The sequence below is a fragment of the Typopeltis vanoorti genome, chromosome 2, assembly GCF_054136105.1.
Source record: "Typopeltis vanoorti isolate ZY-2024b chromosome 2, IOZ_Tvanoo_1.0, whole genome shotgun sequence".
Lineage (NCBI taxonomy): Eukaryota > Metazoa > Arthropoda > Arachnida > Uropygi > Thelyphonidae > Typopeltis > Typopeltis vanoorti.
This window is the reverse complement of record NC_143550.1, coordinates 105,446,667-105,463,050: the sequence shown is the minus strand read 5'-3', so window position 1 is coordinate 105,463,050 and position 16,384 is coordinate 105,446,667. Positions and strand designations below refer to the sequence as shown.

At 34.2% G+C, this 16,384-nt stretch overlaps 1 protein-coding gene across 8 annotated transcripts in view; it reads left to right on the top strand.

The window, feature by feature from the left end:
- The window catches only part of AMPdeam (AMP deaminase), a 443,168-nt gene that overhangs the window by 112,756 nt on the left and 314,028 nt on the right, over window positions 1–16,384 (top strand). For all 8 annotated transcript variants that reach the window (XM_090412444.1, XM_090412451.1, XM_090412439.1 and 5 more), the window contains one exon: window positions 12,238–12,454. In XM_090412444.1, the coding sequence (XP_090268570.1) occupies window positions 12,238–12,454 (217 nt within the window). The remainder of the gene's footprint in view (window positions 1–12,237; window positions 12,455–16,384) is intronic.

The window sequence follows — 16,384 nt, the reverse complement described above, 5'->3', positions numbered from 1 at the left end:
AAGATCTGTTAGTCGTGTATCCATGTTACGTAGAAGGTTGTTGGTTTCTATGCGATTCATCCAAGTAGGCTCTGAGTCTAATTGACAGTAAGTGAATGTGTCCGAAAGTAAAACTGAGATCTTTGATATATAATCTCTGGTATTTAAAATGATGGTGGAGTTGCCTTTGTCTGCTTTGAGTCTAATTATCTCTTCATTTTTCTTTAAATTGGTTAGTGTTCTCTTTACCAAAGGGGTGATGTTCTTTCTTGGTGGTCAGGAAGATGAGAGTATGATCACAGTCTTTAACCTTATATCATTTGCAACAGGTACAGGTAAAAAAATGAAGACCCTTCTCGACTTTGCACATAATGTCTACTTTTGGTGTAAACTCCGGAGAGACTGCAAAATTAAAACCTTTTTTTAGATGTTAACTTCTGCAGATGTTAAGTTGTAGTCTGAAAGGTTGAAAACAACTTTGTTTGGAAGTTTGGGTCTTGAATTGCAACTCTTTTCATATAGAGCATTAAATTTTTTGATAAGTCTGTTCTTGGTAGTAAAGAATGTCCTATTAAAAGTATAATTAATCATATTGTCTATAAGGGACCATAGGTTAGCTTCTATGCTGTTAGAAATAATGTAATGTAAATGAAGACATGATGAATCAACTTGACCTAGGGCAAACCTTGTATGTTGCATCCTTTCGCATAATAATGCTAAAGACATTTTCCAATATATCTGTTTAGCTTTACTATAATTTTCAAACCAATAAAGACTGTTTGCAATATATTACAGTCACCAAAAGACAAGATTGAATTTTACAAACACCCTGGAGTTTACAACATCCCGTGTTCTTGCGGATTGAATTAAATAGGAAAAATTTCTAGAAGTTTCAAAATAAGAAAAAAGAAACATATTGGAGATGTAAACAATAAGAGAGAAGATAATTCTGGTTTAGCTTTCCATTTTTCCAACACAAGCCACAATATTGAATGGGATAAAAGTACTATGCCATACATAGAAGATGACTACACCCAGGGCCGGCGGAAGCCAGCATGCGGGCGCTGCAACGAAGGGGGCTTCGTCGCTGGGGCACGGTTCATAAGTTCATTTTTAAGAAACAAAATTTTTATCATAAAAACAAAAATTCTTAGAATGATTAATATTAAAATAAATAAGGCTGGATACACCGAAATGAAAATTTAAACAGCTGCCTCTTTGATCAGCTGGCTTGTTTACAATTTTGCAGTGATAGCAGGCTAAATGCTTGCCTGCAGAATGTTGTGTCTGCTGCAGTCTATCTGAAGGGAAATGGTGAACGGTTTTTATGCGCAGAAACGAATTTGCGTACAAAACATTTGTTACTAGTTAACCAGTCATATGGTACGCATCTCAGTAGGCTACTAACAGTAGCGCAGTGCGGACTATTATTTCGTCTCTGTGTTGTGTTGTGTAATAATTTCTTGTGGGTATAAAATAGAAATGGAATCAAAAATTAAAAAAGTTATCTGGTGCACAAAATTGTAAGCATCATGCTGCGAAAGAAGCGGATATTAAGAAACAAACTAGGGCTCTTAATAAATTTGTTAAAATATTCTGATGCAGATTGTAACCAACTCGATACATCAGAAATCAGAGTTGAAGAACCGTGCACATCATCCAGTTTGCATGAAAGTATTATTGCAACTGTTGAACAAGATGCGTGATTTAAGTGAAAAACAGTTCGTAGAAGATTTAGTTGTAGTTGACCACGAAACTAATACATTGTTAGTCTCTGTAAATTTAGAAGATCCAGGTGAAAGGGGAAATTTTGATGAAAAATTACTAGTTGTTTTAATTGAAATGGGGCCTGTCCAAAAGAAAAATATAATATATCCCAGAGATACATATGGTCGTAAATTTGGCAACACATATTATAATAGAAAAATGGAAAACATGGAGCTCGTGCCAAGAACATGGCTCATTTATTCTGAAACTTTAAAGTCTGTTTTTTGCTTTTGTTGCAAACTTTTCGCACCTGCTGAGTCAAGTAGTCTTGTAGAAGGTTATAACGATTGGAGAAATGTAAGTACAACTTTGCATAAACGTGAGACTAGTTTAACTGACATGAAAAATTTCTTAAAATGGAAGGAACTTGATAAAAATTTAAAAAACAAAACTACTATTGATTACCAGACTCAAAGCATGTATGAAATGGAAAAGAAACATTGGACGAGCGTTTTAGAACGCCTGATTGAAATTATAAAATTCCTTGGTAGCCAAAATTTAGCTTTTCGTGGATCATCTGATAAATTATATGAATGGAATAATGGCAATTTTTTAAAATTAGTCAAACTGTTTGCGAAGTTTGATCCCATTATGGAAAATCATGTTGAAAGGGCCCTACAATGAAACAATAGAGTACACTATTTGAGGAAAGACAGTCAAAATGAAATATTGGAAACTTTAAGTAACGCAATCAAGGATACAATTTTATTATCAATTCGAAAATCTAAATATTATTCCATAATTTTTGACTGCACACCTGATGTAAGTAAAACAGAACAAATGACCATTATTCGCTTTGTTTCCTGTGACAATGGAATTGTCAAGATCAGGGAAAACTTTTTAGGTTTTGCAGATGTATCAGATTCCACAGGACGTGGTTTATGTGCAACAATAATGGAACAACTGGAAAAACTGAACATTCCTATTGAAGACATGCGAGGTCAAGGGTATGACAATGGGGTAAATATGAAAGGGAAAACATATGGGCTCCAAAATTTGCTTTTGAACAAACATCCTCGAGCTTTTTTACGTGCCATGTGCTGCTCATACCCTAAATTTAATCATTAATGATGCAGCTACAATTAGTTTCTTTGCAATTATTCAAGAAATATACAATTTCTTTTCATACTCTTACAAACAATGGGCAATCCTTTTAAAATTCGTAAAAAAAATTAACATTGAAACAGCCATCAGAAACACGATGGGAAAGTAAAATTAATGCAATCCCTCTCTACAATATCAGTTAGGAGAAATTTATGATGCACTTTTTGAAATTTTAAATAATGAAAATTTTAATAAAGAAACTCTGCATGAAACACAAACATTATGTGCCAAAATAAAGGACTACAAATTTATTTGCTCTCTTATAACTTGACATGATTTACTTAACAGAATAAACCCTGTGAGTAAAATACTTCAAGACAAAAATATGAACATTACACTTGCTTTAGAATCTATCAAAAACTTAAAAATATTCTTACAAGAGTATCGATCAGATACAAATTTTAAAGAAGTTCTACAAACAGCAAAAGAACTGAGTGAAGAGGTGGATGGAGAACAAGAATTTAAAACTGGTATGGAAGTTTGACGACAAAAGAAGACACGACAATTTGACTACGAGCATTATGACGAAACGCCACAATCGCCAGAAGATAAATTTAGAGTGAAGTGTTTTATACACTTCTAGATGTTGCAGTGTGTTCGTTAATAGAACATTTTGAACAACTAAAAACATATTATGATAATTTCAATTTATTGTATAGATTACTACAAATTAATAATGATGATTTACGAAAAAATTGTGACAATTTAGAAATTCTTTTGAAGGACGGCGACAATAAAGACGTAAATGCAATAGAACTATATGACGAGTTATGTGCTTTCCAGGATATTTTATGGAAGGATAATTTAAATATTCAAAACCCTTTCGATATTCTTAATTTTATTGTTTCCAATAATTTATCTTTCCCTAACTTTTTAATTGCTTTAAGAATACTATTAACCTTACCTGTTAGTGTAGCGAGCGGTGAACGTTCCTTTTCCAAGTTGCAATTGATTAAAACCTACTTAAGAAGTATGTCACAAAAAAGGCTTGTTAGTTCGTTAATAGCTATTAAAAATGATATATGTGCAAAATTAGACGTTAAGACCATTATTTCTAATTTTGTGAATATGAAATCAAAAACCCTAAAATTTTAATAAAAAAAATTGCAAGTATATTTATGTAATTTAATTTATTCTAATATGTTCTAATTATTCTGAATTCTTTTCTTATTTTCTCATCTATCTTGAATTTCTTTTATTTTCCTAGAAGATAGTTCCACTTGTAAAAGTTTTTGAATAATTTTTATAAGTTACTAAGAATTTAGTTGTTGTTGTCTTGTCCTTTGAAGAGTCCTAGATGCCTCCGTGTGCTCCCCACACTGCCCTGGCCATGTCTATGATTCTGCTTGTATAGAGCTGTTGTTCAGGATTAGGATCCATTTCTTTCAAGGCTGCTGCAATTGCTGGACAGGCAAAGATGTGAGTGAGTGAGTGTCAGTTCAGAATTGGGGCAGTTGAGTCTTCATTAAAAAATTGGATGCCGTTGCCACGTTAGTCACCTTGAAATCGGACCATAAGAAATTTGGTCAAGAGCTTCAAGGGTCTGGGGGGGTCGCGAGGAGGTGTGGTCTGACTCCCCCCTCCCATAAGAATTTAGTAACTTGTAAAATGCAAGAATTTTCTAAACTTTAGTTCAAATAAATTTTAACTTTAATTAAAATTCATTTTAATTTTGTTAGCGATTCAGGTCGGTGCGTAGGCTATAATCCCTGTATCATTATATTCAACGATTAAAGTGAAGTGGCTTTATCAAAATTTGCTTTAAATTTTGAGAATTTTTTAAAAATTTGGATTTTTAATGATTATCCCGCTTGGTCAACACACCTTTGTTCGTTACATTTTGCGAACCAACGTGTGGCTGTTCTGTCAAAATTTATTTAAGAAATTTCAAATAAATTAAATTTTTATTATCATAAAAGAACCACATGCGCCCAGATTGTTACAGGGGTGCTTAGATAGAAATTGCATGCAGGTGGCAAAGACCCTAGCGCCAGCTCTGACTACACCTCCTGCTCAATAAAAGAAGCTGCATTAGTGATCTGTTCAAGAGTTAGCTTAAACAGAAACTAAGGGATGATCCTTGGTGACATCTGGAAATCACTCATAAGATTGCTCAGCATAGCAGAATTCAACTTCGTAACCAATTATAGGATGCACCTGCTAAACAATTACTGACCAAGTGCTAACATACATTCTCCACATGTTCATGTAACGGTTCATATGAATTTGATCATTTTCATCCTTTGGTTATGTATTAGTTGTAATTTAAGCTTGATTTTGTTCTTTAAGCTATTTTTGTATAGAGTTATCTTGCCCAGATGAAGCCACCAGTTACGTGGCGAAACTAGTATGTAACACTTCTGTATCAAAATCTCTGATGTATTAAACCCAGTTTGTCATCTTATAATATCTTTATTCTTACCAGAATAAAATTCCCATAAGTTTGGTTTAACCAACTTTTACACATGGCTTAGCTTTCTTACATTCTTCTTGATATTCTCTCATTGCTGTGTAGTGAGAAACTTTTGATAAATTATTCTCTAGGACTGTCTTTCATTTCTTGTTCACTATGAAGGTCCGATTATTCTGTCCTTGTAAATAACTTTACGTAGATTTGCTTTGGTGAATCACATTTTTTCAGATTTTGCTGCTGAGTATCCCAGCTTTAGTTCCTGTTTACAAACTCTTCTTTTCTCCAGTAATATTTATTTCAATCTGCAGTTCACTTCTGAAAGTCTCACAACTTTGATTCTTTTTAACGCTTTAGTACGTATTTTTATTTTCAAGACGATATACACTATCCTGCTTAACTAAATGTTGATTTCCTCCTATTTCAAATCCCCTGTATAGTCTTGTATCCTGACTAGTGTCAGGTTTTTATTTTATTTTTGTGGTGAGACGACATCAAGGGTCATACTACACCAGGACACAGGTCACAGCAGTGCATATGGTAATTGGTTTGTAGGACAATCACCAAACATCCATGCCCTTGGTGGGATTGGAATCTGCAGCCTCTTGACTGGAGAGCAGATGCACTAACCACTCAGGCAACCAGGCTGGCCTAGTGTCAGGATATCATTATCAACTTAGTATGACTTGATATTTAGGATGCTTTCTTCATGTGAATTTATTGTTCTTTATGTTGGAAAATGGTATGTGTAATAACTAAGTCCATGTTCTGAACAGAAATCTGGCAAGTACTGTACTTACCATTATTATTAACTTACCTCTTCTCTCCAATTTTTTACAGAAACCTTCTGTTTCTGAAATGTTTCATACTGTTCTGCTAAGATCCCCCAAAAGAACTGGCCTTTTCTTTTTGCTAGCTACTCTTTCTGACTTCAAATTCCTCTGTGGATCTTCAAAATTCATCCTAAACCAACCACGAAAACTCAAGCAAATAGAAATAGACTACACACAGGGGAAAAAATACAATAAAATAAAACCATAGAGATTCATTTCACAAACATGCATAGTCTTTATTCCATACTCGTATTCATTGCACTTTTCAATATGCAAAAGCTATGCCTACTTTTGCATTACTACTCATCTCCAAAAAAATTAGTAGTAGTACTGTTACAATGTCAGAGTTTCCAACTTAGTACTCTCCTCTTCTGCCCGATTTTATCAAATCCATTAGCTGTCCAAGATTTATTGCTTTCGAAAATTAGCCATTCCCAAGTTTTTGATTTCCTTATTTTAAATGTTGATTTATCTATAATACAGATATCCTAATGGTGAAATCATCTTCTTTTGAAATTGTAATGTTTGCACTCCAGCAGACTTTCCTTTTCTACCTGCAATGATTCAGCAAATAAAGATGCTAGGAGTTTATACTGTCAACAGTAATCTCACCCAAATTTTTCATGTACCTATCAGATAACTGCTTTCCTGACACTCTTGATTTCTTCCTCACTCGTGAGGAAAAAATCCAGAGTTCAGAGTTTATTTTTCTTCATATGTTCAAATATTCTTATAATGAAGACAACATGTTGAAAACATGCTGTCTTCATTATAAGAATATCAAGTGAAGACCATCTTTAATTTCTCTGTCTCATTTCCTTGGTCTGATTATTTTCATTTACACCGAATATATCACTGAAAACTGTTTCTTACTGATAGGGAAATATTTGTTCACCTTATCTTCATGTTCTTGATTTCAGCTTTGGTTTGCTGAATATTGTTTCAAGATTGTATAACAACAGAATCAAACATATTACAATTTTGATTTTATTTAAACTTATTTATTCTGTTTATATTAAAAATCAGAACAGTTGCTGTCAGCTAACATATCCAAAACTAATTTTGAAAAGGCCAATAAAACAGGAAACTCGTATCCAAATGACAGTCATACTTTTTGGTTTTCTACCAAAGTTGTTGGCTATAACTTTTGCACAGTCCATATCTTTCCTGGATGCATGTGTTTAAACTTAAACGTTGGTTATACATGTAAATAACACTTTAAGTCTCAGGGAGATGAAAGAATTGAAAGAAAAGAAGCCAGGAAAGTGTTCTTCCCCTCCTCCATAGTTAGCAAACCAACAAAACCATCCAAATGCAAGTATTGTGTTGTCTGTAAAAGCCATCAAATGGGTGGGGGGAGCTTTCCTGTTTTTCCAATTCTTGCACTGGTGAAGATTTATTAAGAACACAAAACATTTAATCTTCCTGAGATTTTTTACAGAAAACATCAGAATTCGTTTGAACTGGATACCATGGTCCCAGTGGCATATAAGGTGAAGATTGTAAGTTTCCTACCACATTATGATATGCATCTAAATGGTTTGGGTATTAAGTATCTAGAAAAAGCTTTGTTCGCTGAGCATGCTGAAGTACAAATTCAGGAAAACTTAAGCAATTAAGGTAGAAGCAGGTGAGTTTGTGTGAAGGCACCCGTGAGGCAAGTGATTGTGAGAATGGCCTTAACAGGTGCTGCTCTATATACTAATGCCAGAAGTATCAGGATCAAGGAGTTTTTGGCATTGGTTAGTGCAACATTGCCAAAAGTTATAGGCATTAGTTACTGCGATAGTGTTTATTATTTTCAAGGAAGATAGAGAAGATAGGATGAGGGTAGGGGTACTGCTGATGGTAGCAGATGAATTGCAGCCAAAAAGAATAGGAGATATGCAGGGGAGTTTCATTTGAAGCAGTCTGATGTGAGATTAAGGCTAGTAAGACAAAATATACAATTGGTTGTTGCTATAGGCCAGGGAGTTCAACAGATGAGTTGCAAGACATGCATTGTCCAATTAGTACAGTGCATACAGGTTGAGTGATTATTGTGGGGGATTTCAAGTATGGAGCTATAGACTGGAAGGAAGAAAGATCACATGGCAGGAAGGAACTTGAATTTATACACCTACTAAGAGATAATTACTTGAGGCAGCATGTAATGGAGTGGACTAGGGGGTGTGAGAGTTTTGGACTTGGTCATAGGATCAGAAGAGCTATCCATAACCAAGATGACCACATTGCCTCCAATTGGTGAAAGTGACCATCGAGTCTTGACTTCGGAGAGATCGTACAACATGAGAACTATTCTGTCAAGAAGGGTTATATGTGGATCTACAAGGCAAGTGATTATGACTAGCTTAGGAAGAAGCTTAAATCTGTGCCATGTCATAAAACTGTTGGATAAGGATGTTAATAGTGCATGAGAGATAGTTGAGGATCATCTAGAGGAAGCAATATTAAATTGTATACCTATGGTAAGGAGGGTTAATGAGGTAGGAGTTATATGGATGAGTAATATCATTAAGCATCAGCTACAGAAGAAGAAGAAAATGCTGTGGAGTGCATATAAAGAGAAAGGTGATCAACATGACAGGGAAGTCAAAATCAGGTTATGAGAAGAATCTAGCCATGAAAGCCAAAAGAAATCCCAAAGAGTTCTTTCATTATGCGGCAAGTAAGAGGAAGGATGACTATGGAAGATTAACCTTAATGAGTGATGATGATCACGAGGTGACAGAAGCAGATAAAATAGTATACTTACTGCTTTAACATATGTTACAGATACTAATCCAGGAACAGAGATGGATGAATTAGAGGTTCTTGGGATATTGCAGAATCTCAATGTAAATACAGCAGTGGAATTAGATGGGATATCAGCTAGGATTTTGTGAGAGTGCAAGGGAACTGGCAATGCCTTCGACTAAGTTGTTTAATTTAAGTCTCAGCTCTGGTAGAGTTCCAAGGGAGTGGAAAGAGGGTAAAATTATTTCTTTGCATAAGGGAGGATCTAAGACTGCAGTAGCAAATTATAGATCAATCAGTATCTCAGGTGTAGTGGTAAAAGTACTGGAAAAATTGGTCAAAAAGAGAATTCAAGAATGGGTGGATAAAAATTAAACTGTATGAGAGGCAACATGGCTTTGTGAAGGTTCGGTTATGCCTTAATAATTTACTAACTTTTTATTATAGGGTAACAGCAGAGTTGGAAGAAGGAAATGGCTACACGATGATTCTGTTGAATTTTGAAAAGGCCTTTGACAAAATACCACATGGAACTGTTATGTAAATTAGAACAAATGGGGATGGATATGACACTGGTTAAGTGGATAAGACAGTGGCTGCTGGGCAGATATCAAAAAAAGTGGTATATGGAGGGAGAGAATCGAGGTGAAAACAGGTGACTAGTAGTGTGCTGCAAGGTTCCATGCTGCGACCATTGCTATTTAATTTGTACATAAATCATATAGGAAATAACTTCAAAGGAAATATTCAGTTGTTTGCTGATGATATGAAATTGGGTAGAGTAATAGTTAATCGAGGTAATGTGGAGAGCTTGCAAGACAATTTAAATAGGCTGTCAGTATGGGCATAAGTTTAATGCCAAGTAATGTAAATTATGTATTCTGGGATAAACAGATTACAAGCTGTGCATCACACTGTACTCCAGGAAATAGGATTACTCTGCTCAAGTCTGGTGTCCGGAATTTCTTGGGGATGAGGAAGCAGTGGAGAAGATTCAGAGGCAAGTGACCAAGTGGCCTGTGGAATGTTCCCTATGAAGATAGATTGAGTGCATGTGTGGATTGCAGAAGTTGGTTGATAGGACAAAAAGAGGGGGGGAAGTCACTCTGTGCTGGTTTCTTGAAAATGGTGATTCCGCCCCCCTCCCCTCCAGAACCACATGTAGCTTGTAAAAACTACTCTACATTAAATATTTAATCATATTGGAAACATCTGTTTCAGAAGCGTTACCTAGAATGCAAGTCGCCTGTGATGATTTTCTCTTAAATAGAAAATGCTTATGACACACTTAAGGTCAAATGGTTAACATATCTGTTCTCTAATCCAAGGTCGTGTGGTTTGACCACCACCAATCATAGGTTGGGTTGTTTTGGATTTACATTTAGAGTAGCTAAGGCCATGAGGTTATATATTATATCTATTAATTGCATCTATTTTTCTGGCTCATTTATTAAAATTAGTTTCTGGGAGAACAAACTCTGCTAACTTTTGTAAATGTTTCTAGGTGCTAGATGAATTTTATCACCCAATGTGAGACCATCAGCCTGCTTATTAGAAGCCTGAAGTGATGAAAAGTTCATTTGGTCTCAAGTAGGATTTCCAAATTATCTAAACTTTACCCCATCCAGACCACTAATACTAATTGTTCTATACTAATGAACTGTAGGCTAACAGACTTTCATGGGTCATATTAACATAAAGATCTTCACCAATTTTGTTTTAATTGTCATTGCTGTTAAAATCAACTTTATAATGGAAAAATTCCTCTGGCTATATTCCATGCCTTTTGTTGAAGATTTATCCATTTGTGTAATGAGTTTTTAAATGCCATTGATCATTTCTGTATAGGTAAACTGATGGTTTAAAGTCTTTAATCACATGAAAACCCTGAAACCACAAACCCCCTAGTTAATCTTTACTGACTCGAGACCAGGACAATAATTTGTCTTGGTAAAATAGCCTACACATGGTAATCCATTTAGGAGATAAGTGTAGGAACCTTGAACATCCTTTGCACTTTATCTTGCATTTTTAATATATACTAATCCATTCTAAATGCAGTTTTATGTCATAGATCCACATCTTTGGCATTATCCTAGATCTGGTGGTAAGGCATATACAGGGCCATCGCCAGATTAGATCGTGCCCTGAGACAAACAGTTAAATATCACCTTTGATGGATTATAAGACAAAAGTATAAGAAAATCTCCAATTGCTATTTTGTTTTTATTACAAGAGAAACATTAACTCAAAACAATTACATAATAATGTTAATTAAATGTCTGCTCTATAGGGATATCGCACAATAAAACTGTTTATTAGCACTTCTAAATTTAAATTATAAGCTATGTCTGCCTCTATCGATATAGTTGCTAGACCAACCAATCTTTCTTTGGTTATTGCTGTTTGCTAATAATTCTTAATCAGTTTAAGGTTGGAAAAGCTTCTTTCCGCACTTGCTACGGCGTAGCAATGGCGCCTACTACAGTATGGCTGAACGAGTGCCCTTATTAAGCCAGGCCGTGAGGCAGGCTGCCTCCTTGCCACAACCTGTCAATAGTACTGGTCATATATATTGTCTATTCATAACTATTTTTTAAGGAAATTACAATGTGACTAATATATTAACTAAAGTTTAATGCTTCCAATATTTCCTCAAAGTCAAATTGCCATCATTCAGGAACAAAATATAAGATGTGTATGCAGGCACCTACATTAACTAATGAAGACGAAGCCTGTCAACTGAGAGTAGGCCTAAAGTCATTCTAAATAGTGTCCCCTAGTGGACTAAATTAGGCATCCTTGGCTGTTGAGCTGAAGTACAGAAGATGAGGGCTTCCCCTGTACTTCAATACAGCCAAATTTGTTGAGGTTAGGGTAGTTTCTTAAGGCAGAACCAGATTCAAGGAAAGTTTCATGTTTATATTTACTGCAATGGAGTAGAATGGCTTTCTTCTAGCATATTCTATGACAGGTGTCCAAAGTATGGTCAACAAGTCCTAAGTGGCTGTATTGATGAAAACAGATATAATCCTTATGTTCAGCAATTCTGATGTTAGCTGTCCTGGCTGCTTGGTCATAGTGGGATAGTTTACAACTACATTTAAAAATGAATATAGGCATGATGCTATATATTATTTAACTTCAGATCAGATTACTTTCTCTTACCAGAAACCCTAAATAGTCAACCATCTTCTCCAAAGCAGGCTCTCAAGAATAAGTAAATCAATTGACAAAACTAGAATGGCTATTTAGACTTCCTTTGTTGTCAGATATATTATTCTGCAATAAGATTTTACAGATTTCCTCATTGTTACTTATTTTGTTAGCTATAAATTATATTTAAGCTACTGTATAGGTGTATAATAAACAAAATAAATAAAATTTGATTTCATTTTAATCTTATAGGCACAGAGTCTCCTGATCCAGAAAATTGTGCATATCAGATTCTTAATGTTATTCCCACAGAAGTAGATGAGAATTATCAAGAAGTAGCAAAGACAATCTTAAATCACTCGCAAGAGCATGTACTAGGTCATGAAATTTCTGCTCCTTATGAGGTTCCTCATTTTCCTATAGAAGTGCATGAAACCCGTCTGGCCATTCAGAAGCAATTGTCATTCAGGTACTATTTACTGAAATGTATGGGGTGGTCTCAAATTGTTATGCAAAGGATATTTTCATTTTGATGGTAGAAATGTGGTTTTAGTGCAGTTTTCTAATACAAGAGTGTTGCTTTCAAAAATGTTTCAAAAAGTTACGAATTTTGCTGCACATCCTGCTGTATTCTGACACATTACTTTATTTAAGTACTGTGCTTCCCATTCATTTTATTACAAACTTTCCATGCTCTGGATTTCATTTTATGCTTGTCTCATGGTGCACTTTAAAAATCCAAACATTGGACCTACTTTAAACAACTATAGTACATCCTCTCTCACCGTAACATACTCATAGGGACCACAAGATAGCTTGCAGCTTGCTATATAGTTTGCAACATTGAATTTCATTTCACGTAATATTATACCTGTGGAAATTTAGTAAAGACTTCATTAGTTTATTATAGTATAGTGAGAGTCAACTACATATTTTGCATATGAAATATATTCTGTAAATTATCTGCCTATAAAAAATAAAACTAGTAACTTGAACTTTGAAAAGAGGTGAATCTCCTCTTGTCTTTTATTTTTTTAAATATCAATATACCTATCTTTATTCATTTCGATAAATTATGGAGACTACAACCGTGTTAAGAATAATTACTTTAATTTCACAACATTTCAACCTTCACATTAAGGTCATCATGTAGAGCAGGGCTGTCCAAAATACTGCCTGTGGGCTGGATGCGACCCACTTGTGGGTTTTGATTTTCATGAGCGAAAAAATAAAATAACATTTTGAATCGAATGCATATTAGATATTTTAATTCTATCACTAATCGAAATCTCGATGTTGGTAATTTTGCTTGGTGTTTTTACATCACTATATACCTACGTGTTTTTCAAATATTAGATGTCAAAGAAGCGTTCTTACACTGTTTTGTTCCAACTCGCATGCTCCGGGAGCTTAAGGAGAACATGAGCATGCGATTAGTGATGTTCGTTTGTTCAGCTATCAAAGTTGAGTCACTGCTGTCACCAAATTACTAGATATGCACTGTGATGTGGCCCTCAGATAAATATTTTTTTTTTAATGTGGCCCTCGGATTACCTAAGGTTGGACAGCCCTGATGTAGAGTATACACATGTACAGTATATACAAAGATAGGCTATATTACATTTCAAACAGTATGCCAAAATGACGATGATTTGATCATCTGTTATTCTACTGGCCTGATCTCTAGTGAAAAAAAAACATCAAAGCTATTTATAACATCGTCAGAGAACAAATTCATATTAATACTTTTAATACAGCAATACTGGTGGTCTAATCAATAATTTAACATAAGTGTTTGTTATATACAGGTAACCCTCGTATAACGCGGTACTTATACAACAAGGTTTTGATATAACATGATCTACAAATTGCAGTAACCCTTGTTCAACCCGGTATTTATACAATGTTTATGTTTCAGTAAGGAAATACCATGAGTAGACATACTAATTAAAATTATAATAACAGAATTAACTCACGTAAAATATTATTTATTAGTATAATTTTCGCCTGAGTATCACAGGCATCTTCAGTACATGTATAAAGCTAATTAAACAATAACTGACAATTCCAAAAGGCACCACCTAAGTAACTAATGTAAAATAACTGAAAAAGGTCAATAATTTTCCTAACTTATTTAAAAAAAAAAAAAAAAGGAAATATATATATATACAATTAAAAAAGTTAGGAAAGATTAGCTGATTTATAAAGTTAGTACTATCTCCCACAAAAAGGGATAGACGTAAACTATCAGATCTGTTTAAGTTAGGAGAGTGAAGTAAAGTTTCACATGTGTTTCTTTATAAAGCCGTTCCACGAGGAAACGACTTTTGTGAAGGACTCTTGTCTTGTTCCAATGAACTCTGTCTAGTGTTGATGGCATGTTCTGCAAGTCCAGACTGTTTCAGGTTCAAGGTATTGAATATAAGACTGGTGTTCTAGCCGAATAAAGGTAGATCTTCCTGTTTGTCTGAAATAAGATAATCCACAAGATCAAGGAATCTGGTAAACACCTGGATAACTGAGATGTGGAAGCTTATCCTTTGGAGAAGTGAGAAAGGTGGAGATTTTTCTGACTGGTCGAAAAGCAACAAAAATATTAAGTGGTTTTAAAACTTTTGCTATGCGTTCACTAATGCCTTGCACATAAGGAATAGGAATATGTGTTATTTCTTCTGTATTTGAAGAGGAAGACATATCAAAAATACTCAAAGCTCTTTTGATGAAGGAATTCTTATATCCATTAGATAAAAAAGAGGAAATGTATTGTAATTCTTTCTGTAATGGATCGTCTGAAGAACAAAAGGAGTGGGCCTGATGAACCAGTGTTTTAATAGTTCCTGCCTTTTGACTGGGATGGTGATGAGATTCAGCATGGATATAATGGCCTGTATGAGTCTTATTTCTATAGAGGTTACCATCTGGTTGGTGAAGAATTAAAAGATCTAAAAAGGCTAACTGCTTATTTAATTCTACTTCTAGAGTGAACTGGATCCTTGGATGAAATGCATTTAATTTCAAGAGAAACTGTTGTAGTTCATCAGAAGAGCCATTCCCGATAGCAAAAATGTCATCTACATATCTGAACCGATGAGTAGGTCTAGGAGAAATGTCAAAAATACATTGTTCAAAGTGTTCCATAAAGAAGTTGGTGATAGCAGGAGAAAGAGGATTGCCCATTGCTGTTCCTTCGATTTGTTGATATAACTTGTTTTAAAGGAAAAATAACCAGAATGTATTACAAAATCAAATATTTTTGCAATGTCTGAAGGAAATTCTTGTGCAGTAATTCAATGCTCTCAGATAAAGAAACATTACTAAATAATGAAACCACATCTAAACTAATCATAATATCCAAAACGTCCAAATGAAGATTTGAAATTTTATTTTTGAAATCTAAAGTATTTTTTATATAACTATCAGTTCTTCTAGTTGAAGAAGTGAGTAAATTTGATAAAAAAAAATTTAGACTGGTTTATGAACTTCTGGAAGACCATACAATCTAGGTGGATGACCGAAGAAGGATTTAAGTTTTTTCTTTTGATCTTCATCCCATGTAGATATTATCTATAAGAGAATTAAGTCTTTTTAATTGACTCCTAGTAGGATCCGATTTGAGGGGGGTCTGTAAGTTGAATAGTCGCAGAGTAATAGAGACATTTTTCTCTCGTATTCTTTTCTATCTCGAATAACTAAAGCCTTCCCTCTGTCAACTTTTGTAATAATTAAATTATTATTATTCTTCAGTGATTTCAGTGCTTTAAATTTAGAGAAAGATAGATTAGGATGAGGAGGCTTAGCATTAACTGAATTTTGAATGTGTAAAAATTCCTTTTAATGCCAAACCTCCTTAGAAAGATATATAGTATGGTCAGCTGAGCAGATCACTTGGATTAGCTGAAAAAAAGTTAATTAAAATTTGCCTCAGTTTATAAAAATACAGGAATATGGTCATCGTTCCCTTTTCCTTTGTCTTGTGAATCAATACATTCCTCTGATCTCATTGGAAAAAATTAATGACATTACTTTAATGTCATTAATCCCCATACCCTTTTTTAACGTTTATATATATATCTGTTATATCCAATCTTGACTGTATTGTTTCAGTTTTTTTTCCCCCACATAATATAAATTATTTTCAATTAATGTTTAATTCATGGAAAATTTAAATATTTGTTTTCACCTGTTTATATTATATCTTATTATTATTTTTTTTTTAGTTTTATTTACTCGTGTATGTGTGTGTGTGTTTTTTGCATTTTGGATAATATGGAGATTATATTCTTAAAAACACAGCTTGCCGATTAAGTACTGTAGAAAGATATGGTATGGTCAGCTGAGTAGATCACTTGGATTAGCTAAAAAAAAAGTTTATTAAAATTTGCTTCACCTAATAGTTACA